The sequence below is a fragment of the Bos grunniens genome, chromosome 6 (genome assembly GCF_055505025.1).
Source record: "Bos grunniens cultivar Pamir isolate PY7600 chromosome 6, Bosgru_T2T1.0, whole genome shotgun sequence".
Taxonomy (NCBI): Eukaryota; Metazoa; Chordata; class Mammalia; order Artiodactyla; family Bovidae; genus Bos; species Bos grunniens.
In genome coordinates, this window is record NC_141170.1 from 97,734,526 (window position 1) to 97,760,998 (window position 26,473).

General features: G+C 37.8%; 1 protein-coding gene across 5 annotated transcripts; it reads right to left on the reverse strand.

The window, feature by feature from the left end:
• Nucleotides 1-1,296: 1,296 nt before the first annotated feature.
• On the reverse strand, nt 1,297-26,473 carry CXXC4 (CXXC finger protein 4). 5 transcript variants are annotated; one of them, XM_086407804.1, is made up of 4 exons: nt 25,835-26,159; nt 25,637-25,712; nt 21,853-23,183; nt 1,297-2,428 (listed from the first exon to the last, which is right to left on the reverse strand). In XM_086407804.1, exons 3-4 carry the CDS (start codon nt 22,924-22,926, stop codon nt 2,384-2,386), a joined length of 1,119 nt encoding a protein of 372 aa, XP_086263930.1. In that variant the 5' UTR covers nt 22,927-23,183; nt 25,637-25,712; nt 25,835-26,159; the 3' UTR covers nt 1,297-2,383. The 5 variants fall into 5 exon arrangements, 4 of the variants coding, with proteins under 4 accessions (XP_086263930.1, XP_086263931.1, XP_086263928.1 ...); XM_086407805.1 differs by lacking the exon at nt 1,297-2,428 and adding an exon at nt 11,824-12,017; XM_086407802.1 differs by lacking the exon at nt 1,297-2,428 and having other exon boundaries at nt 17,719-23,183.

Here is a 26,473-nt window from a genome sequence, read left to right on the forward strand (position 1 = left end):
CATTGCGATGAGATCTTCATATGTTATTGTATGCCTAACGTAGCCTGAATAAAAGTTTGTTTCAATTCTGTAATAACAATGATCACTTTCCAAAAAGCCAGGCAAGCTTACCATTCAAGTGTGAAAGTAAGTTTTCACTTACTCGTAATTCATTAGCAAATCGGTTAAAAAAAGTCAAATAAAATTAAAAATGGAACAAGAAAGAACTCATATAGCTCTTATTGGTCCCACAGCAGAAATAGAAATTCTAACTAGAACCTTCAAAGGAATATACATCAAGTAGAAAGCTATCTCAAAATTAATATACAGCACATTTTAATTTGCGATAATTTTCTTCTCTAAACATGGATAAGTGTAATACACCATGAATTTTCTTCAAAAAGGCTATTTGACAGTAACTGTAGACCTTGTATCCATACTCTAGGCAAATTAAGTCATATTGTTTTTCACATTGGCATTTGTAAGTACCTTCTCCCCGCTTGCCAGCACTCTAGCAATGAAGTGCTCCTTCTGCTTTTAAAAAAACCTCTTCTGTCTGTATTTTTTCCCATTCATAACTACAACTAGCCTTTTAAAATTATTCGTCTGCTAGTCTTTCTAAAACTTTACAGTTCCTTTCATCATCCTCTCTCTTCTCAAGTTATTTTTCTTCACCTGATCCATGTTGCTAAGTTGTCAGCAGGTCAATGGATGTCACAGGCTAAAATAGCTGGCTAGTGACTAGAGAACAAAAAGATACAGTAATATGGAAACTTGCATACTCTGTGTTTTTGCTAAACTCTGTCTTATTTCTGAAGCTGAAAACAGTCTTTATAATTTGGGGGGAAAAAAAGAGAGAGAGAGAGAGGAGAACTAAAACTCTTAGGGATCATGCCATCATAAATCATAGCCCATCATAATGGGCTAGCCTAAAGAACACTGACTGCAGAAGAAAACCAAACATTATGAAGAAAAGGTAGCTCAGGTCCTATGAAGCATTAGCTCCTTTTGTTTGGGGGCTGTTTGCCTTTATGGAATTCCATAGACTGTGGCCCTGTCTTCTCAGGAATGGAAGCATCTGGTGATGGTGATGAGAACGGGAATGGGAAACATGGAGCATTTCACGGAGGGCCTACAAGAAGGCCACGGTTTTAACTGGGAGGCTGTGAGAAAGGAAGATCAAAAGAGATTTAACAGCCTCACTTCCATGAATGTGTTTCACTCTTTTGAACTTAAAAATGTACCAGCCATGTCTCGATGCAGGAGGCCTTTATGTAATGAAATTTTAAAACAAAACTACACTTTTAATATCATACATAGAATTTAAACAATTGGATATGTTTTATTAAGTGTTTATTTTTTTCTACCAAAAAAGAAGCAGAAAAACAGGCAAACAAAAAAATACATACAAACAAAAAAAACCCATGTTGGGCTGGGGGGAAAAAAAAGTCAGTCATGAATTTCTCCCCTAAGATATGATACTCTAGCCTGTATCCTAGAAAACACTGTTTAAAGAAAGAAAAAAAAAAAGTTATACAACAGATTCTGCATGTTTCAACTACTCTGAGTACTCCGTCTTACAGTGCCACCCAAGACAAGTCAACTACACTAAGGATTTGGGAGGTATACCCTTCTGTACAGCTCGTTTGTAAGCAATGCAAGTGCATAACCACTACTCTAATATAGTGCTCAAAAGATTAATTGAAACTTTCCTAATATCTTCCCCTCTTAGAACAATACAACGGAAGGTAACTGCTGGATGCATCATCATCTTTTAGTCTTGTAAAACTTGGCATCAAGTCTCTACGGAAAGATGCATGGCAAAACACGCCACTGCTGTTGCTGCTCCTAGAAACAACTGGCAAAAAAATATTTAAAGCTAAAATTTATTGCTCCAGATTTAACTCGCAGAACCGGAGTGTTGTGAACAAACTGTTAATCTCCATAGATGCTCAGACATGATTGTCCTCTTGTGTCTAAACACACAAAATACAAGCTGCTATCTGTACAGTTTACAGTCCTGAAACACATATATTTGAAAATGAAGTATAGATATGTACTTTGCAAAGATACATGATTTTACAGCAGGGGCTTACCCAGACTTATTTTTTACAGCCACTTTCAAAATAGACAACAACTTCACTAGGATAGCTAAATTACATCAAAGAAAGAATCAGTGTATTGAAAGTAAATAGACTGGCCAATTCCCCAGGCTCCCAGATTATTTTTATACGTCTTTTTTTTCTTCTTTCCCCCCACTTTTTTTTTTTGAAGAAACCCCTATACATAAAATGAAAATAATATCTGGATATTTTCTTCAGTGGTGGACTAAGCAGTTTCTTAAAACAAGACATTAGTTTGCCCTTCACTTCCAAATGCCTTGAAAATAAGATATACTACTGCTTTAAAAGAACCATCGGAATGCTTCAGCGCTGGGAACAGGTGTTCTCTATAAAAAAAGAGCAAGAAAACAAGTTAAGCTTTCTTTCTATGCCAATATAAAATTAGATTTTCTCCTTTACACTTCAACAATATTTCTAGTCAGCAATACACAAATAATGACTTGCATATTTCAACATTTAATTAAAAAATAAATGTTTAATCTTAGAATATTACAAAAATTAGAATATTGAATTTAACGCTAATTTACTAAATCTAATGATTAAAGCACACTGATCTAAAAAATAGAAGAAACACAGCTTAGAACATGGATGGCAATCAGAAGAAAGAGGAATGTACAGACTACTAACCAGTAGTAGGAAGATCAGCCAGCAAGTGTACTTAAAAATCTGTATCCACTACGTACGCAGCCTATGTAAGGCTGATGTTTCAAATTTAGTGAAATAGTTTCTTCATTCTGGAGAATTTCTTTTATGACAGGACAACAACAAATGTAACATCAATATTGCTTCTATATTTAACTATTAATGCTAAACATTCCTACATATAATCTGATATGAGCTATACTGAAAAATATACCTCTATTTTAAAATGTTTGCATTTGCAACAAAATAATGTCATATACACAAAACAAACTTACAGCTAACCAATGATACTCAATAGAGCAAAAATATCTTTCTGCACTGGAAAAATACTATAGTTTTCCAATGGAGTAACAGGCAACACTAAACATATGAGCAATTCTTTTAACGAGAAGTTTACAGTTACTATGGGGATTTTGCTAGATAAACAGTAGTTAAGCTGTCAAATTTTTCTTTATATATTAACATTACAGTAGTTCATCATTCCATACCCTTCTTTATAAAACAGGATCACATGAGTATATGTTGAAGGTGCATGAGGAACAACTAGCTAAGAGTAAATCTTGATATGGGGCAAATGAAAACTTCCTTTTCTTCCTTAGACCTGTCCAACAAACCTATGGCGCCTATAAGATAGCTGCTCAAGATGAATAAGTATATAAATTGGAAAGTTGAATATTACCAAAATATATAGGAGGTATAAAAGAATGCACTCATACACACACACACTCCTCATAAACACATCTTCAGACAGTGTTAACAGCACCTGAATTTTCAGAACATATATAAAAATTCTCCTACAAATACTCTTTAATAATCGAGGTTAGCTTTTATTTACTTTTCATATATGACTTGTTAGGTTGACACAATCCTACCACGGAAATGTCATCTAAAAATTTAACTGTTATTAATTGATTAAGATTCAAATGAAATTTGAATTGAATAAAATAACCATGCTGGCTATCTGCACTAAAAAGGATTTTAAAAAACTGTTCTCATAATCAATACCATATACATCACAATGAATGTGTTAAGAACAAACTAACACTATCTAATTCAAATTTGCATATAAGTATACAAAAAATATTTAGCTTGTAAAGTATTTTCTAAAAGCACAAACAAAAAGGTCCAGGTGTGGAGAAAAGGGAACCCTCTTACACTGTTGATGGGAATGCAAACTGGTACAGCCACTATGGAGAACAGTGTGGAGATTCCTTAAAAAACTGGAAATAGAACTGCCATATGACCCAGCAATCCCACTGCTGGGCATACACACCAAGGAAACCAGAGTTGAAAGAGACACGTGTACCCCAATGTTCATCGCAGCACTGTTTATAATAGCCAGGACATGGAAGCAACCTAGATGTCCATCAGCAGATGAATGGATAAGAAAGCTGTGGTACATGCACACAATGGAGTATTACTCAGTCATTAAAAAGAATGCATTTGAATAAGTTCTAATGAGGTGGGTGAAACTGGAGCCTATTATACAGAATGAAGTCAGTCAGAAAGAAAAACACCAATACTGTATACTAACGCATATATATGGAATTTAGAAAGATGGTAACGATGACCCTATATGCGAGACAGCAAAAGAATCACAGAAGTATAGAACAGTCTTTTGGACTCTGCGGGAGAAGGCAAGGGTGGGATGATTTAAGAGAATAGCATTGAAACATGTATATTATCATATGTGAAACAGATCATCAGTCCAGGTTTGATGCATGAGACAGGGTGCTCAGGGCTGGTGCACTGGGATGACCCAAAGGGATGGGATGGGGAGGAGAGCGGGAGAGGGGTTCAGGATGGGAAACACATATACACCCATGGCTGAATCATATCAATGTATGGCACAAACCACTACAATATTGTAAAGTAATTAGCCTCCAATTAAAATAAATTTTAAAAAAAGGTCCATCGGTCCCATAAAAATAGTACTTATTAATATTGTAATCCATATTCCTCATAGTTTAATATGTCTTCCTCTTTCCAGTTCACTATGCATACCTGGATCCCATCATTTGACTTGGCTGAGGAGAAAAACCCCTTTACTACTTTTTACAATTACCTTTTAAATGATAAATGTAATTATACATTCTCATGACACATATTTAATCATTATTAAAGGTACTTATGAAATTATAAGAAAACATATTCATTCATCCTAATATTCATAATTTACAACACACATATATAAGCAGTAAATGAAAACTTAGTTTACACCAGATGCTAACTTGCTGCCTGATGCCAACTAAGAATACATTTTATATAAGTATGCATACTTATATAAATGTAGTCATTTTTAACAAGATAAGTTAGATCCAAGCATATCCATGCATTGCAGAATCACATATGAAAAATAAACATGTGCATATATATTCATATATATTCACATTTATGTGTACAGTATATGACATAGAGATGCCAACTTGCTTTCAGATGCCAACTGGAAACAAGACTCTAAGTATATACTTATATATCTTGTATCGTGATAAACATATATGTTCATGAAGATAAACAGAAGAAATATATATGGAGCACATTTTTTAAATAAGATGAACTCCTTATGCCTTAGTTTCATTTTTAAATCCTTCTTCCAACTCTTGGCTCTTCCTGTGCCCCTCTCCACCACTCAATTTTATTTGCAATATTTAGAAAAAGCAAGCTTTATAAGACGCCACCTGCAATCAAAGGTCATGGTTGTAAAGAAAAAGATAATCACTTCTCAATGCTTGTTAGCACTAAAAATTAGATAATGCAAATGTGAGAAAGGCTTTCCAGGTGGCACGGTGGTAAAGAATCTGCCTGCCAATACAGGAGACTCAAGAGGTGAGAGTTCTATCCCTGGGTTGGGAAGATCCCCTGGAGTAAGAAATGGCAACTCACTCCAGTATTCTTGTTTGGAAAATTCCATGGACAGAGGAGCCTGGAGGGTTACAGTCCATAGGACTGATGTGTATATATTAGTATGTATACAATTTTGAGACTGGTATGTATCTCCAAACAATTTGTTGCTAAAGAGGAAGGGAGAAGGTAAGCAGAGATGCTTCTTTTAAAAATTATTTCTCCCTTATATTAAAATCTTTGAGGTTGAACCCTAAAAATGATTAGTTGGGAAATCACCTAAAATGTTTGAGAAAATTTAGGAAAACTACAGGTGCATTAATTGTAATAAATCTTCAAGGCATTCACCAGAAACTCAAGGTGAGGCTTCTCTGTTTTATTTCAGGGTTAAAAAATGTAACAAAACTCTTCAACGTCACACAGGCCATGCAAAAAGACTGGATGTATATCCAGCCTCCTACCCAATCTTCACTGGGATCATTGGAAAATTCCTTATGGCCTGGGCTGAATTTTTTTCAGCCAGGACAGGGTAGTAAACTGTTCTCACAGGTAAAATACTGGGTTTAACTATGGGTTCTGATGAAGTCTGTCCTAATTTGGGGCCATAATGAGGTCATCTTTATGAGAAGATTTCTATTTTAAATGACTGGGGGACTCAGCACAGCAATGTGGGCGATTAAGCACCCTGACCAGCTCCCATCGGGTTATATAAATTCAAGAGTCCCAGTTGGGGAGTCACACAGTTGATGAGATTACAGTGACTTTCTGGATCTCAGTGATGCTTGCAGGAAATCGTTATCCCTTATCGGGAGTAACAGAGAAGCCAGATTCCCCAGGAAGAGAAGGGAGCAGGGAGGTAACAAATAGAATTGAGTTGATCAGCAGCCTTCAAGGCTCACACAGGTGCCAACACTGACAAACAGCAGCCTTGCTCCCAGGAGGCCTGGGGAGAAACCTGCAGCCCCTAGTTCTCCTTCTAGGACTGCTGTGAAGTATGTCAGGGGAATTCATCCCTACACGCGCCACACCAGGACGACCTTCAGGTTTAAAGGAAAGATGGTAACGATGACCCTATATGCGAGACAGCAAAAGAGACATAGATGTAAAAAACAGTCTTTTTTGGACTCTGTGGGAGAAGGCGAGAGTGGGATAATTTGAGAGGGTAGCGCTGAATCGTGTATATTATCACATGTGAAGCGGATCGCCGGTCCAGGTTTGATGCATGAGACAGGGTGCTCAGGGCTGGTGCACTGGGATGACCCTGAGGGATGAGATGGGGAGGGACGTGGGAGGGGGGTTCAGTATGGGGAACACATGTGCGCCCGTGGTTGATTCAGGTCAATGTATGGCAAAAACCACTACAATATTGTAAAGTAATTAGCCTCCAATTAAAATAAATGAATTAATTTAAAAAAAAAGAAGAAAAGATGCTCCTCACTGATCATCAGGGAAATTAAAAAAAAAAAAGGAATGCCTTCTGTTCTCCTCCTAAGTAACTTTAAAAAGCAAATTGTTGAATAACATAACTGTGTAATCCATGCCTAAGTACATTTTACATTTACTTCTTTTAAAAAACTGAATACAAAAAATTATCAATATGTCTTTGGCAAAAATGTATTTCAGTTTGATTCTCATTAAATCAGCAATGAAAAAACTATTAAATGACCTAAAAACCAACAGACATCCCCAAATCTGCTACCTTAAGAATTTGAGCATAATTTTCTCTTCTGGTGCTTGCGAGGCAGTCACATGAACTGTTGTGTCTTTAGGTTGGGCACACATCTATGTACAAGCAAGCGTGTGAGGTCGCTTCAGGTGTGTCTGACTCTGTGTGGCCCTATGGACTGTAGCTCTCCAGGCTCCTCTGTCCATGGGATTCTTCAGGCAGGAATACTGAAATGGGTTGCCATGCCCTCCTCGAGGGGATCTTCCCCACCCAGGGATTGAACTTTTGTCTCTGGCATCTACCTGCATTAGCAGGTGGGTTCTTTACCACTAGCGCCACTTGGGAAGCCCCACACATCTACATATTCTTGTTTAAAATATGTTCACTCTAATAAAAACTCATCTCCTAAAAGCTGAAATTGAGTATCTGTATCTTCATACATATGAGTTTATATGGGATTGGCTATTCATGTCTAGCCAGATACGTATGTAAAATTTGTTGCAGTATTCAGGACACCAAACAAAACTAATCATTTTTAATAAAGCTAGACACATGTTTTCAAAGACCATATAAAAGACAACCCGATGTTGAAATTTGCTTCAGAATGCATGAAAGTTATAAACTGAGATATAATTAAGACATTAGCAAATTCCATAACTAAAGTTAAATATATCCTTCCAATATGTATTCATGTAGTTTCTAATCCAAAGACTCAGTGGTTCACCCAGGCCTTCAAAACTCTGCTGTTAAACAGGATGGCTTTAATACAATACATTCTAAGCTGAAGTCAGTATTTTGGGGTATCATTACTCTTATATTCATCAAAAATGTCCTATTTCCCCATTTATTATTAATTGAAGAAGCATAAATCATCCAATCATTTTCTGATCCCCATATAATAATGGGAAGTATGCTTTTTCCACCCAAAAACAAAGCAATCTCGAACTGCAGTTAGCCAACACAGCCTCTTCTAAACTCTTTTGAAGTGTTGTTTTCACTGTGAGAAGCCCCACTATAAGTTTATTAAACTTCTGAGCATCTAAGTCCTTGAAACCGGAACCTCTTACTGCATTCGATTTGTCTCTTTGCAATAGAACTTGAAAACCTTAATGAATCACTGAAATTTTGCAATAGGAAACACATAAATAAATATGATAAAGAATACTAAGGCTCATGGTTTGCCTTTAGATATTTGATTATATTTTGTTTTGGCTTCATATGAAACAAACTTTGGAGTATTATGGATGAACAAAAGGAAAAATCCTGATGGTAAAAAAAAAAAGAAAAAACACTACTTTTTCTGATTTGATTCACAGAGAATGCTAAAATATCAAATTATATAGGTTCTTAATTTTTGTGCTGACAAAATTTCAAAACCTAACTGGAGAAATGGAAAATTATTTTATATAAACATATATATATATATGTTTTATATGTACAATATTGTGAATGTCAAAACACACACACATGTATGTGATTACAAATTTGCATTATTAGTAAATATGGCCTAAAATTATATGTAGTAAATGTTGAGACTTTCAAACATTTTAGGCAAAACTATTATTCTATATCCTATTTATAAATAGTATATTTTAAACATCATAATCCAATAACTATAAGAATTATTAGCAAGCACAAGTATAGCATAGGTCAGTAAGTTTGAGAGAACAAGTAATTTATGATAAATGATAAGCTCACAGTCCAGTAATTCACTGTTACTGTAATAAAAGCAACTTTATATCTTAATAATAATACCAATATTTCAATAATTATTCCAATGTTTTAGGATATATGGATTAATATAAGTACACAATGTTTCCATTTTTTTAAGCACATCTTCCTTACTTTCTCTTTTTCTCCTGTTATAAAATGTATGTGATATCTATCAGATTAATTTTTCTTATAATTCAGATTGACTTATAACTGTATAAATCTTTGGTATACTCACACCTTATCTTGGCCATGATCCAGATATAAATTAAAAACACCTATCACATGCCACTAACTGGAGTATTAGACCCCTCTTTAAAAGGGAGAAAAGAACCAAATAAGTAACTGCATAACTTTTATGACCCAAATTTTTGGAGGTCTTAATCATGATTATAAGGAGCATTCCAAATTTCTGGTTTCCAAATTGACATCTGTGGCTAGGATTTCTCTGATTAATGGTGGAACCCAGAGATGGCTTTTTCATTAGTATTGATTCTGTGTAGTCTATTGCTCCTGCTACTCCCTATGCCTGGCAAATGTGAGGGCTCTTCCTTTTCCTTCCTTCTACAAGACCACCACACCCTCCCCATCACCACTGCAATGGCATGACTTTAAACTTAGCTAACTTTTGTAAATGGAAAGATGAGATTGTATACTAGGTTGGAAAAGTGCTAAATCAAATCAACCTGGTAGTTAAACCAGTAAGAAAGACAACTGTCCAAAGGGAGATGTGTGTATGGGAAAAGAGTGGGTTGGTAGGAAGAATAGTAACAGTTTGACACCAAGATTCAAACTGGCCTGCTGCTGCTGCTGCTGCTAAGTCGCTTCAGTCGTGTCCAACTCTGTGTGACCCCATAGATGGCAGCCCACCAGGCTCCCCCGTCCCTGGGATTCTCCAGGCAAGAGCACTGGAATGGGTTGCCATTTCCTTTTCCAATGCATAAAAGTGAAAAGTGAAAGTGAAGTCGCTCAGTCGTGTCCGACTCTAGTGACCCCATGGACTGCAGCCTACCAGGCTCCTCCATCCATGGGATTTTCCAGGCAAAAGCACTGGAGTGGGGTGCCATTGCCTTCTCCTCAAACTGGCCTACAAGTGGCCAAAAATGCACCCACTTTTGGTCCTAGTATCTAACGTAACTACTTCAGGCAAGTGTCTTGATTAAAGCTGTAAAGGATCATATTTCAATTACTTTTGATAAAAACACTTCAAATCACATCCTTCCAATAATAAGTAAATTATTGTATTACACATAGGTAGTTTAGTGATTAAAATATACTTGGATTTATAAAAATAAAATATAATAGCATGATATCAGGATAAGCAGAAAGATGCAACATTTTCAAAAATCCAAAAATATAAAAGAAGTTTGTTTTTTTTTTTGAAAATGTGGAAAATTTTATTAACGTTCAGTTTTAAAAGCTTTACACCTGTGGTAGAAAAAAAAAGAAGTTTTTGAAAATTTATCTTAGATACTATTTTTCACTTACGTATAGGAGGAAGTATGAAAGGAAATGAAAATAAAATTGATATTTAAAAAGTGAAAATTAGGTTAATAAAATCAATATTGTCAAGAATGACACATCTTTATGAAAAATATATATCCAAATAGATATGGTTCTATAATAAATGAATCTGAATATACATATGAATATATGAATTCATATATATGGCAAAGCCACAAGTTAAATGATTCTATCTGCCCTCAAAATCACTCTACTGATTACTGTTGACTGCAACAATATGTTTAGGTGAGATCACTGCTAATTAATTATTGAAAAACCACCAATATTCTCTTCATGATCAAGTTGCTGGGAAATTTTTAAAAATTCTGTTTTTCTTTTTAAAGCAGACAGTGAACTGTCTCCTCATACTGAAAAGAAGAAATATTCATGTGAAATGTGAAGAAACGGGAGGTCACTTAAAAAATTAAGAGGTGATTTTTAAAATTCAAAAGTTATGATTTGGACAGCCTCTAACTTACATTCAAGTAAAATACAACAGTTATACTTAATCTCTATAAAGAATTCAAATTATAGTTCCTTTCTTTGATTATTATAGATCTTGGAATTTGAGAAATATTATTTTTTTCTATATTACATAAAATCCAAAAAGAAGTTTAATAGAAATTTTCGCTTAGACTAAGTTCTGTAGTGTTTTGAATGCAGCCACTTAAGTTCACTTGGTTCAGAATCTTCTATGACAAAAACCCAACTCCTGAGATAGACCCAGCCTAGAAATCAAAGCAGGTTTTATGTCCATTAACTACTTGGAGGAATTTAGGGAAAATGCCAAACATTTCATAGTCATTAGACGTTATCATAAAAAAAAAAATGTACTTGGTTAAAACTATACTTCTGAGAATCACATGTTGCTTTTGGAGTTTTTCTTTTAAAAAAAAGTTTTTTTAATAACTGCAGTTGACATTACATCAGATATTTAAATTTCACAGTCATTTTGATTTTTTGGTTTCTTTCCTTAATTTTCTTTTTAAATAATAAAATTAAAAGGTATATAGTCAACAATTATAATTTAATCAATTTATTGCATGTTACCTCTTTGGAAATGCATTTTAGTTAGTCATCTCCATCATTAAGAGGACACACACTCTTAAGCATCCTCTCCTAACAGAGTACCAGCACATCTTGTGCTGAGCAAGTCCTTAAAAGTCAAATTTCTCCTCAGGGGTTTTCCATGTACTACTTCTTTTTCTATGTGTATCACGTATGCTCCACCTTCATGCACACACAGTCACAATTGCATAGTTAACTAACTAGCAGAGTAAATTAACAAGCCTAACATTTTTCAGGCATAGGATTCATAAGACATAATTAATATTCTTTCATCAATTTTCTGGAGTCTTTTCTATATGCGCAATTCTGTATTTTCCAGGAAGTTCTCTGAATTACCACTTAAAAATTACCCTGCCAATTTGAACAGTTAGTTGTTTATAGATGCTCAATGGCCTCTATCTCCCTAAACTCCTTCATCAATTTGAGCATTAGTTTTCCCATCCTGTCATTTCAGTGTTTCCAATTGCAGAGTTGAACAAGTAACTCTTAAAGAGAAATTAGAAGGAAAAAAAAAATCTAGTCAGTTTACAGGAAACTATTTTTTCCACTAAGGTAAATGAAATGATGCTGAGTGTTTCTAGTGAATCCAAGCCAAACTCGTGGCATCTTTCAAAAAAGTTTGAGGCATTAACCATTTCTACTCATTTCTTATTTAAACCAGACTCAAGAAGATGACCTTGAACATGACAGTCCTTTCTGCCAGAATGCTCCTTTCTTAGTTCCCTTTAAACTATAACACTACAGTCTGCCTGCCTCCCTCCCTTCCTTCTTTTCTTCCTTCACTTCTTCCTTTCAATGTGGCCCTTTCCCTTATTCAGCTCATACAAAGGTTTCCAGCACTCTATAAAATACACTTGAAATAACAAGTCATACTGTAGATTCTCACTGTGTTCAAATATTCAAGGCCAGTATTTCTTTTCTTTTCTTATTCCTTGAAAAATTCTGGAGTAGTAATAGAAGACAATACTACACCACATGACCACATGAGGCAGCTAAGTAGAAATCACAACTGCACTGTTTCTTATCTAGATCTGGGAAGAACTAAGCCAAGGATGGAGCAAGGAATTCAAGGCTTTTAAATAGGTGTGAGATTGCATTCAGAGTTTTCTAAAAGTACAATCATATCTTTGAAATGTGTCCATTTTGTGGCCTGAGAATAAAGAATGTAATTAGGAAGCTAAGTGTCTTGGATGAAAGAGTAAGGTGTAGAGTTATGGAGTTACATGGGTATTTTAAGAAGGTAATTAGAAACAAAGAAAAGTTTGAGTTCTTTAAGCCAAGGTGTATATATGTGTATATGTGTTTCACAGCTCTTGCTTACAAATCTTAGAAAATAATAGTTCCTCAGTTCAGTTCAGTCACTCAGTCACGTCTGACTCTGTGACCCCATGGACTGTAGCACACCAGGCTTCCCTGCCCATCACCAATTCCCAGAGCTTGCTCAAATTCATGTCCATCGAGTTGGTGATGCCATCCAACAATCTCATCCTACCTAAAGATACTCTGAATGGAACTTATCAAGGGTTTACCATATGTTAAGCATACACCATGAATTTATAAATCTACTTCATATGTACAGACCTGCCTGAGAGAAGACACGCTACTTACAGAAACATATTTAAATTTTACTCTTTATCTTGTTAACATCATTCCATTTACAAATATAATTTCTTTCTTCACTACATATCTGTTCAGTAGACTTGTTGCTGTCACTAAACTAGTGTTTTTCAAACTTTTTTGACTGCAACCAAGTTAGAAATACATTTCACACAGCAGCCTAGAACATGCACACACATTTATGTGTACATACATAATTAAAACAGAAGCTTAACAATATGTGCTCTTACTACATGTGATGCACTCATATATTTTCTCCTCCACTCTAATCTATTCTACTTTCTAAAAATCCTGGCCATAAGCCAACACATTGGTCTCATATACCACCAATGTGCTATCTACAAGTTCATGCCATACAAATAACATATACATGTGAAGAGCATCACATGAGGAAAACTGAAAACCACTCCACATCATAACACATTTAACAATAGATAGATAGCAGCCTTATATAGAAGATCCAATATTTATAGCCTTTGGAATTTTAAAGGCTGGTGTTCTCCATTTTGCTTTTCAGGAGTGAAAATTAGAGCATACAACATATTTAGGGTTTGTTAGAAGATTCCACATCTCACTTTGCATCCATCTATGTAGAATTGAGAATTTTATCTCTTACTTGTTTTTGACTCCATTAAAACCAACCTTGATCTCATTTAACCTATAAATAAGATATTTACCATAGAGAAGTCTTCCCCCAGCACAGTTATTTTTCTGCCACTGATTCACTGTCACTCATAAATCATCATTTCCACACAATTAAACTTATAGAGCTATTATTCTTTTAAAAATTCATTTCATCTCCTTTCACTCTGTAAAGTTTTGGAGACAATGTTTCTTCTCTGGAATTTGCCAGATTTGCTGAACCATACAGAAATGCCCATGACTCTTCCTGATCTATAAATTTATCCCTTTCTTCTCTTATCCTTCTTGATCTCTATCCTTTTGATACAATTAATCATTCAGACGTTTTTGGTTTGGTTTGCTTTGGTTTTGTGTTTTTTTTAAGTCCTTGAGCAAGAAACAGCACTTTCAGCCCAGTTTCCCCTATAGTTTGACACTTCTGTTCACTTGCTCCAGAAGGTCCTCTGAAACATTAATTTAGATGAAAATGACACCCAAATAGGATCCCATTTTCCACCCATCTTGATGTCTTCTTTCACTTACACTCTGAAATTATTCTACCAAATGTTTCAAAGGCATAAGTAAATACAATAACATCATCTAAAACACAATCTGTTTTTCCTTGTCTCTGAGTCAGCTGCCACTCCACTGAACTTGAGACTTAGCTCTGACTTCCAAACCAAATGTACTAAGTCAAGTATGAAAACATTATCTTCCCCTCTTTATAGTTTTCATTCTCCGTGAAACTTCTATAACTGCTGAAGCAAAGCAGACATCCATATCCTGTCTTTACAAAACTCCTTCTAATACTGCATTGCAGCCTGCTTGCATATTCCTTTCTCCCTTGTTTTTAAAGCTTTCTTGGATAGTATTTCAAATATTTTAGGACTTAACATTATTTTTTCCCAGAAAACCACTAGGCTTTTCTATTATTGCTCACTTTTTTCATTTCATAAATGCTCTCTTCTTAATAAGAGAAAAAGCTCTACATAGTCAGTTCATTTTTTAATCTCAAAATATTTATCTACCTGTTTAATTTCCTACACTCACACACATACATACACACACACCCCTATCTTCTGAACAAGAGTAACTCTACAATTTTTCAGTATTTGTTAAATACAATCTCCAATCAGAATTTGTGATAAGCATTTAACCATTTCTTACAACGATTTTCCTAAACTCACTAATGCACATTTAGAACAACTCCCTGTGTCTGCCCAAATAAAGAAAATAACAGCTAAACAAAGGTACTGAGTTGGTAAAGTGAAACACACACTCACACACACACACACAATCTTATTAAAAGATATAGAAATTAATGGCAGTAGTGTACCTTTGGTGAGAAAGGAGGAAGAGCACTAAATTGTCTAAATTGGCTCACCATGGTGACAAAGGTCCCTAGGTAACCTGTGCAGATTTCCCAGGCTTTTGACAATACAGGTACAAGAACAAGGGAAACTTGTCCATCAGGTTTATCCCCTTCCAAGTGAAATCAAGCCAGAGCTCTGGTGAACTGCATGATTAAAACAATATTCAGAAAACTCAAAATCACAAAATAATCTATCTAGGCTTTAATTCCTGATAACTACAAATAACTTGCTGGTGTACGGAATTATCTGTAAATATAATCATCTTCTCTACTTTTTATTGATGACTTTAAATTAGGAATGAGAAATCATATAGCATCTTTCAGGATGCAGAGAATATGAACCTACATACAGTATCAAAGAGTTGTAATGAAGGTTGATATTGTTATGTCCATTTCACAGTTGAGAAAATGTTCAGAGAAGTTATGCTGATGTAGCTAACACTGTTCCACTGGTAAGTTACCTGAAGCTAGTAGCTCCTGCCACCACCTATCATCTAAATTTGGGCCACGTGGCCCAAATACAAATTTAATTATAAAAGAAATGAAAAGCCAAGAAACTAGTAGTATATTTTCTAAATAGAATTTATATTTGGTTTTATATCAGCCAAAGAAATTTATCTTTAGTCATTAGTTCTCTGAAAAAGCAGTTGTTTGCTTTGCCACTTTCTTTTGAATAAGAAACATACCATGAAATAAAGAGGTTAAATATCAAAAAACAGAAACAGAGATTTCACAGGCTCACTCTCATATCTGGCTTTGGATGCTCATGTTCTTGAAATAAATTAAGAGAAACCCCTAAAGTTTCACAGAGGAAAAAATATTTTTCCTAATGTTTTAGAGTAGAAGTTAACAAGCCTGCTGGGATCCTTTTAGCCCCTGCAGAGCTAAGTCTTCAACATTATTAAATGGCTGTCACATCTGAAGTATGGTGCAACATAACTCAATAAACAACAGAAAACATATGATGCCGGATGGAGGCAGGCTTTTCGATTACCCTGCAGAATAATTCAATTTCAGTACAGGTGTTTGCATGTGATGGAACAAGATGTGACTGAGGGATAAAACCACCCGTGTGTCCCTCCTCCAATAATTTGAAACTGCTAAGGATAACAGCATAAATGCTCAATGAAAAAAGTATGTTAAGAATGAACAGAAGCACTCTAGGACAAATAAAGAAATTAAATTATATATGCACAAAATCCTCACAACTTATACCAATCCCACCAAAAAAGTACTTTCTTAAAAACAAGTTTTGTTTAAAAAAAAAAACAAAAAACTTTTTCTAGAGTGCTCTACTTTCCCAGCCAAGATCATCTGATATTTTAATCAGTGACTAAAAAATCACACTTATAAAATGACTTTACCATTACTTTGGGTTCATTATTACTTTTTAGAGACTAATCTAAAAATAAGAGGAAAACTAAAAGAGAAGTAGTCCTTTCTCCAACTTGCATATTTACATGGGCCTTTCAATAAATCCTGAATTTAACCTATTGATTTAAGTAGCGATTTTTATATGATGAATGAATTTATTTTAAAATTTTGTATAATTTGAATAAAAATAAACATAAGAAACTGAGCATATCCATGCTTGTGAAATGTTTGGATAGCAGGACATTTTGTTGTGTTTCTCCAAAGCAAAAATAAAAACTGAATTGTTTTCTAGTAAAAGTAAACTAATACAAGAACCAATCTGACCAACTCAGATTGAATAGTAAGTTCTAGGAGCACCAACCACTTCAGAAGAGATTTTTTAAAGCCACACTATAACCTATTCCTGGGGAAAACTCCAATAATGTTTTATGTTTATATCCATAAGGAATATTCTACCAGCATCTTCTCAGTCACCCTGACATAGATCTTCAATCTCCAACTGCGTACTCTAGAGCAAATACGGATGAAACGCCCATCACTTCTGACACACCTTTCAATTTTCAGTCTTACAGACTATTTTATAAATTGTCCTGTATTTGTCAATCTGTAAGTCTGAACTGTGCCAAAATCTTAACTATTCACCCAGAAAAACAGTTGACTAATAAAAATATGCAACAATGCTTCAGTAATCAATTAATTAAAAAGTTTAAAAATCAAGTAATTTTTATCTACTTCATCACTGGATACAATTTCCATTCTTGTTTAAAATATCCAAATATTTTTATATGATTAAAGTCTAAAGTTTGTTTTTGTTCTTATCGGCTTCTGATTTTTTAAAAAATTTTGCTTGGTGCTGACTGAATTTCAAACAAACATTCTTATAGGATAATTTACAAATGCTTTTAATTTTTTTCATTTTACTATTCCTAATTGCCATCCAAAAGATTGCTTAGAATTTACATGATGTTTGGATAGGAAAGGGAATTATTTTCATTTAGGAATTATTTTAAAATGTGTGATTCTTTTAAAAACAACTTTGACTACCTTGTATTAAATCTAGTGATGGAAAGAGAATCTTATTGGACTTGTATAATACTTTGCTGCCTTGGCTACAAATCTATTTTCTGACTTCAGCCAAAGCTGAACTTTTCTGTGCTTTTTTTCTTAACATTTATGAAATTCTGGATCTTTTCTCTATGTTGTTTCTATACTACATTCCAGTGTTAATATATTATCATTTTGTTTGAATTTATTGAAAAATTTCTTCTTTCAATAGTTATATATTTACATTTTCCAATCAAAAAAATTTTTGTTTTTATACTGGCATGGTTCTGACTCTTCAATCTGAAAACCCATTTTTGAATTATGATATAAAATGATAAACCACTATGTATCACAATTTAAGATATGAAACATCCATATTTTACCTCTAGTTTTTTTTTGGTCATCAACTTCAAGAACTTATCCGACATGTTTAATTGGTGACCAGTTTCACTATTTAACCATACAGATTCTGAATCTGAGTGACACAACTATTTTATGTGTGTGTCTACAGGCCTGGTGTGTTGCAGTTCATGGGTTCCACCAGACCCCTGAGGAGCTTGACCTGACTTGTGGAAAATAATTTAGGGCCTGTCCATTCAGCAGATAATTGAAAATAGAGAAAAGAAAAGAGAGGGAAAAAAGACTGTCTTGCTCCTGACTTTCCAGCTTCTCAGCCTCTTCACTCTAACATGCCTCTTCTAAGTCCCTTGTCCAGCTCAGGGAAAGCATCAGTGGCGGTGGCTTTGGCGCTGTGTACCCAGCAGCCAGGAATGGGGGCAGGGAACACTCCTGAGGCACTGCTGACTAATGTAATTCCATAAATCAGCTAATGGGAGAGAAACCAGATCTGTGTGGTCTCTAATGCTGTCCCACAGAGATCAATCATGTCACCTGAACAATGTTCAGGGACTAAGAGAGGCTGGGGTGGCCCATGGGATGACTTTCTCCCTTGAGTAAGATTAGGTTGAGAGATTTTTAAAAGTTAGATCTTAGTATAAGAAATGTAACTGCTGTGAATACGAAAACTAAAGGAATACCTTTGTATGAGACTACTTTTGTATGAGACAAAGGTCTATCATAGAACTTATCATGATATATGATAAGTTTTTAAAAATATTTGAGAACTTAATATTAACCACTTAGGATACAAGTTATTAAGATAAGTTTTGTCACACAAGGGCATACAGCATGACTGCTTTGAATAATCAGTGATAATTTTTTAGTACAGCAATCAATTGAACGAATAGTGTTATATACAACTATACAGTACACAATAACACCAAAAAGCTAAATTTATGTTATGTGCATTTTTATCATATGAAATACTATAAAGCAGTGATTTTGTAAATAAATTTTTAAGGAATTAAGATGCCCTTCACCTGAGACTTATCAGGAAAATGTGGAAATAAGTAAAGCAATTTTAAAAGGAATGCCAGAGGGGAGGCTTTAAAAAATGTGGGCAAGAGGCCCAACACACCCATGTGAGTCTGTCTTAATTTCAGTTTACTCACCCTGAAAATCTGATTATGCCTCCAGTCCTTGGCATGAGAATAAGTCAAAGGAAAGAAGAGCACGTGGGACTTGAAGTGATAAATACTAGTATCAGCAATGACTATAGTCCAGATATGAATTTAAAGCCAATAAATATTAGCTACTGAACTTACGCCTGAAATCCACAGGTAATATCCATAATGAATCTCCAAATTACTATCCTCAGCTCCGGAGTCTAACTGAAATCTAAAACATCTCCACAGATGATGATAAGTTACAAAAACCAAATTAGAGAGGGAGGCAGGTCAGCAGGGGGACTTTGCACCATCCTGCAACCACTGTTTCAGCTCTGGTTCAGTCCTGTAAACCCTGCCACTCTGACATGCGTCCAGCTGGTTTCCTACAACCGTAACTGTGTGGTTACACATGTGCTTGAGGCAATCATGCTGCCTTTCCTTTTAAAAGTGACCTAGATAGAATCTTAGCCAATTAATTTTTTTTTTTTTTTTTGCTTTCTTTCTGCCAAATTGCATTCCACTAATCATCTTAGCCTTGAACCAAGAACAATTCTCTGGTAGGAAAGGGTATATAGGGAAGAGAACATCTTCAGAGAGCTCCACAAAGAGAGAAATATGTTTCCCCTCTCATCTACATCCCACTTTCTGAAGATCAATAGATCTTTTTCCATGTGAATTTTTAAAAAGAAGAAAAGGTAATACTATGGAATTTTGTGATTAAAAAAAAAAGCTAAAGAACATAAAGATCACAAGAAGTTTTGGGGAAAGCTATCAAAAGGAAGAAAAAAGAAACTTATGAAGTTTGTTTAGACTAATAAACCAGCATAGAAACTTGTGCAGAAAACCTACTGGTATTCACATTAAACTTGTTCAGAGAGGTTGCTTCCTAAATAAATCAGAATTATTCAGTGGTCCTGCCTACTACATACAATAAATTGGAATGCAGGCAGTACATAGGTCTAGCTAAAGATGAAGTCCACTTAACCACAGCAAATCTATAATTCTAGATTCTATAATTCTAGATGCTATAGTTCAAGGGTAAAAAAATTAAAGCCAGGTAGTGCTCATCGACTAAGCATTAACAGAAGATTTAAGTATGAACTAAATTTTAATTTCCCATGGGCCTTGGAGACCTTAAGAAGTTATAATAAATTAATCCAGAGAAGATATTTCAAAGCTAAAAACAATTTTTTTCCACCTAAGAAAACACATGATCCATGCCTTTATGATTGCTACTATCTTTGCTTAAGAAGAGTTGCCAAAGGCAATGTAATAAACCACCCTAGAATAAAGTCAAACTTTCAGCAGACATGGGTTCTCTTATAAGGAGGAATAAATGTAATATTTTGATGGAATTGATCATAATCAATGATGATATCAACATAATATTTGTTTGAGGAGAATTACAAAGTGCTATTTGCTTTGATTTATATCAATGAAACTTAAAAAAATCTGTATCTTATTTACATCCAAACCTGCAAAGATCTTTAAGTCTCCTTTCAAAGGCCAGTCCTTCTTGGAGAAAACTCCTATGCAGGTTTCCCCCTGATGAGAACTTGTGAGAACCACTCTCAGCCTACAGTCCAGCCCATAGAATATTCCCTAATGCTAAATCCATCACCTATATATGAGCATTTAGCCATCTACTCTGTGCATTATATCAAGAGGCTAAATATGATTATCTGTCCATATTTCATTACTAAGTATATCACCAAAGCCATTTACTTCTGATTTTCCATTTTCCCCCTTTTGTTGTGATCAGGTCACTGTATGAAATTTCCACCAAACACATCAATCTTTTTGTTTAACATAACCGAAAGCCTAATATAACAAGTACTTTAGTGGTTATTTGTACATTGTTTTAAGCACACATAGGAAAAGAAACTGTCATTGACCATATAGTGTATCAACCAAAACAGTGCTTGATGTATAGGACGATTTTGTGACCACATAGTGGTTACTTTGTTAAACACAGAACCCCAAGTTTATATTTTTTGTAACTGAGTTTTAGGAATCCTTAGTTTCTAAACTATGTAAAAAAAATTACCATCTCACCTGCTACAAATTGTCATCTCTCCTTAAAAAAACTGCAAGTGGTGTTCAGTTTTCTCTACTATTTCCCCTTTCTGAAAAAATACCAACTATGCAGAAAATAAAATGGAAAACAGAAAAATTTTGTCATGGTAAGGAAAAAAAATTAGAAGAGTGTAGAAAATCAAAATCCCCTTTTGAATTCATGCATGTTAGTTTCAATGATCACTCTGTGTGTGTGTGTGTGTGTGTGAGTGTAAAAGGGAATGTAGGCTTGTGTGCCACAAACTGTGTCCTCAGTTACAACTGGGTCACTAATAGGTCTCTCTTGCCCAGTATAAGTATATAGAATGTGATGTATCCGACCCTTTGGGCAGAGATGCTTTTAAAAATAATAATAAGAGGGAAGGGGGCATTTTAAACCACCGAGGGTAATTTTTGACCATATTGAATGTGAAACTTCTGATTTTTCAAACCAATTACATTAGTTTTCCTCCTAGAGCTAAAAAAAAAAAAAAGGAGGGGCGCCCTTCCGCATCTGGAGGGCGGTTCCAGGCGAAGTGCAGGTGGGGAGGGGGCGAGGAGAGGCCATGGCCTCCGCAAACCACCACCAACTGTATCTTACAACCTGAATGAAGCTTCCGGAAAAGGGGACTGCATCTTGAAGCCAGACAAGAAGCCCTGGAGGGGAGAGGAGAGGGGAGTGAGGAGGGAAGGGGGGAGACTGGGAAACAAGAAATCATCTCCTCTGACCTCTAGCGAAGTGCCAGGTTTTTTCTTTAGCTCTTCACATTTCCTAAATTTGCAGATCTGGTGTCCCGTTTTGCGGTTCCTGCAACTGCTGCAGACGCCACAGTTGATGAGCCTCTTGCAGGGCACGCAGACCCCACACCTTTTCCTCTTCTTCTTGGCCGGGTTGGCTCCGCCAGCTCCCCCTGAGGAGGACGAGGAGGAGGAGGAATGGTTCTGCGGGCAGTCTGCCAGGTTGGCAATTTGAAACGCACTGTCTGTGACGGCTGCTGAGGCTGCTGCGGGGGAGTGAAGGGCTGTCATGACGATGACCCCTGGAGGTAATGAGATGCCCCCTAAAGCCGGGATAGCGGAAAAAGTCCCCACGCGCTCGGGGAGATTCATTATCTCTGCTTCAGCAGCGCCGCATTTGAGCTTGTTCATGCATTCCCCCGCCAAAGGTCTGCAGTGTTCAGGGGATAAGGTGGAGAGGAAATTAGTATTTGCCATTTGCAACGATGGCTCTGGCGGGCAGCCAGCTTTCCCCAGCCTCTGGGAGTCGTTTCGGTGGTGCATGCTGGTCCTGCCGCCGCCACCGCCGCCGCCGCCGCCACCACCACCGCCGCCGCCACCGCCACCGCCACCGCCGGCGGGGAGGATCGCCGAGGAGGAGGCGGAGGAGGAGGCGGCGGCGGAGGAGGATTTCCTGCCGCCCCCGCCGCCGCCCCCACCGCCGCCGCCACCTCCCCCGCCCCCGCCGCCGCCCCCGCCCCCGCCGCTGCCCCAGAGCATGGCGGTGGCGGCGGCGGCGGTGGCCGCGTTGTCGCAGTTCCAGGGGGACATGCCGATGCGCGCGGCGGCCGCGGCAGCAGCGGCGCTGCTGGGGAAGATGGGGGTGGTGATGCGCGCGATCTTGGCGGCCTGCGGGAAGGCGCCCCCGTTGGTCTTGTAGAAGGAGGTGGCAAAGGAGCGGTAGCGCTCCATCTCCGAGTTGTAATCCACAAGGCTGTTCAGGGACCCCTCGGGCAGGTGGCTTTCCTTGGGCAAGCCCGGGGCCTCCGGGCTCGGCCCGGGCTCCACGCAGACATTGGTGTTCATGGTGCAAGGGGGAAAGAAGGGGTGCAGGGTGGAAGTGGGGACCGTCTGGTCCGACACCTGGGTGGGGAAGGGGGGAAGGTGGGGGGGAGGGAAGGGGGTGATGGTGATGTTGGGGTGGGGGCCGAGGCGGGAGGGGAAAGTGGGTCCAGGTGGGGAGAGCAAGGTGAGGACTGCTTTATTCCTCTCTGGGGCGCATTTCCACAGACGGTGAATTCCCAGGCAGCGTCTTCCTTTGCATTATCCTCCAACTGTTACAACTAAAATAAAGAAAGTCATTCCAACGAGCTGCACGAGGAAAAAGATGAAAAAATAAACAGCCTCCCTCACTACCCCACCGCAGACACAGAAAGCTCCCACATTCTTCGTCAGGTCGTTTGCATAACAATCATCAAGACGTGACACCCCCCCTCCTCATTCCCATCCTTCCCCCACGCTCCCAACCCCGATCCCTCCCTCCCCAGAGCACACCACGGCTCCTCCCCCCTATTCTTATAACCCTCCTGAGAAAATGTATTAATAGCCAGGATACCCAGGGTAGAGGAAAGACGGGGGTGACAAATGCCGAGGGAAAAGGGCAATTGGAGTGCTAAAGACATGCAAATCAGGGGTGGGAGGGCGATACTACCTATAAGCAGAGGGCATTTAAACACTATGAAATGTGTGAACAAGTGCTGCCTGGGCATGCAAATGCTCTAAAGTAGAAAACAGCTATGGCCCTATGAGGAAAATGAACAGGAAATTAGCAAATGAAGTACTGAGAAAGTCTACAATACATCCGAGTATAAACTGTAAGCAAACACAATACAACTGAGAGCTAAGAGACTGCCCACATACAATCTGAACTAAAGAGGCAGGGAAAAAAGAACTACCAGCTGCCACAGTGTCCTTCTGTGTCTGCGGTCATTAGTTTGAATCCCAGCACAGCTGGCTCTGTTAGGGTCTTAATTCAATGGACCAAGGACAGGTCTCAATTGTACAAGCCATTTGGTGGTGGGGCATGGAGGGGGTAAGAGAGTGGTGTTCTACTTGTTTGAAAGAAAGAAAAGAAAGATGGACTAGATTTAAAAAAAAAATTTTTTTTTAAATAATGCAAACCGTGCCCTAGGTTTCAAACCAAGTGCCTGTAGTCACTTTAAGAATATTCCCAATAATTCCTAATGGAGACTCCAGCCTCTTCCCAAGACAAGAGGAAAGCATGGACTTTGAGGCTCTCTCCAGTCACTGATTTTTACATTGAGTAAAAGTAGGAGGACATCATTTAAGGTGTTCCATGAAGAAATAGTCATTAAGATGATTTTTTTCTTTAGCTCTGTTTAAGAGGAAAGTTTAATATTAACTGGGTATTTGCATTCATCTCTTTGCTTACAGGGCATTATTATGCTTAGGCAGAGGTATTTTAGTTGTTTATTACAGGGGGAGAGGTGCATCAGAGCCTTTTGAGAAGTAAAGCAAAAATGTAAAGTGTATATTAACCTAAAAAACCAGTTTCTTTGTTTCCAGATTTTTTTTTGGCGGGGGGTGGGACAGATATCTTTTTGTGACATCTTCTGAAACCCACATACTGGTCTAGAATGTGGAGTTCAGGGAATATCAAATGGGGGCCCAGCAGTCTCAGTCTCAAATATTCAGTTCAAAATGGATATCAATTATAGCAATTATGCTTATAATTAGATTAATGAGCCATTTATGCCCAAACTCCAAGTGCAAAAACTTCAAGTCCTGATGAGAAGGCGCCCTAAAAAAAAGAGAGGTTTATGTAAACAAATCCCTATTAGGCAAAGTAAATCAAGATAAGGAACCTCACCCCAGGCTGGATTAGAAGCTAGCAGGCATCTTTCAATCACAGCAAGTCCCTAATCACTCAGGAACCACCTCTGTGGTTTCGCATTAGGGAAAACTGCTCCCTTCAGAGGTCTGAAGGCAATACAAAGGGTGCCCCCAAAATGCTCCTGGCTAAATATTCTTGATGCTGGGAAGGTGATGGGGGAAGACACAGCAAGGATATGCATATAGCTTCAGTTTCTGCGAATCACATTGTAACTGCAAGACCATAATAACTGCTACTCAGTAAAAACTAGTTATGCCAACCATGCATTAGCTACCAGCGCATTGAGTGGAGGGAAAAATTTCAACATTTTAGTCTTTTGACCTTGTTCCAAATAAAGAAATCATTTAATGTCCCTTTTTCGGAGTATTAGAGTGGTGTCTCCAAACAGAAGCTTTCCTTATTACCACCAGCCGCCCCCCCCACTTCCTCCCTCAAGGTTTAATGCCACTAGAAACTGTAGAAAATGATTGTGCCCAGTATCCAGGTCATTATTGTTTAATCAATGCATCTCTGGAGCATGAAAAAGGTACCTAAGCCATAGCTATTGTTTGGATTTTCTTTAAAAAACAAAATAAAACACACACAAATAACTATAGTCATATTCCAAAGCTAAATTAGACATCATACTTCATGATCCTGTTTTGCCTTTAAACAATGTGACTGTACATGCCTAATATTGTATGTCTGGTCTACCAGAGACACAGAGATCAAAGGTCATATTTAACATTCAGGAGGAGGGGCGGGTGCAGATTAATTAATAAATTAATACAGCGACGCCTTTCATCGCTGGAGTCCAGCATTAATAATCTACTTTTACAATCCCAACGGACAGCAAACATTTAAGAGCAAAAAGCCAGAGAAAGAGAAAGAACAATCACTTACCAGTCTCTTTTTATTTGGGGAGCCTTAGAATTTGCAGACGCTGCCAGTCTGCCTTTAATTAGTTGCACATCACCCCCTAACACAAAGAAACACAAATCCAGATGTGTCTTGGCAGCTCCCAATTACAACTTTAATACTTGTAAACAAACTGTTGGGGAGGGGGGATAAATAAATATGCGGATCAAAAAAAATATATACCTGTAAATGGCTTTTTTTTTTTCTTGTTGAAGAGAGAAGGAGGAGGAGATGGTGTTAGTGGTGGGGGTGGAAGGAGGAGGAGGTGGAGGGGGGGAGAGGAAAGAGCCGAGTGTGAGTGTATGTGTGAGAGCGCGGGGCTGTTCTCGGTGGTCTCTCCTCTCCCAGCGCGTTGCTCTCCGTCCGTCTCCAGTCGCTGTGTGCGAGGGAGGGAGGGAGCCGGGGAGTCTCTCCTCTCTCTCCCTCTCTCTCTCCCCCTCTCTCTCCCTCTCTCTCCCCTCTCTCTCTCTCCTCTCAGTCTCTTCTCTCTCCTCTCTCCGTCTCCCCCCCCTTCTCTCTCTCTGTTTGTGTGTGTGCCTGTGTGCGGCTGCTGGGGGAGGGGAGCGGGAGAGAAAGGCGAAGGAGGAGGTGGGAGGCTGGGGGCGGGGGCGGGGGCGGGGGTGGTCGGCGCCGAGGTGAGGAGGACGCAGGGACGCGGACACCTACTGATGATTGGCTGCAAATTACACGGGGAACAAGAGGCGCACGCGGGCCGGCGCTCCCCTTCACAAATCCTCTCCTCGCCGGAGGAGCCACGTTTCCCGGCTCGCCTGCTGCTCGCCCTTCCTCCTCGCGCCTGGCTCTCCGGCTCAGCCGCCCAGC

Coding starts and splice junctions, on each gene's coding strand:
- CXXC4 (XM_086407802.1), bottom strand. CDS start 22,926: ATGAACACCAATGTCTGCGTGGAGCCCGGGCCGAGCCCGGAGGCCCCG.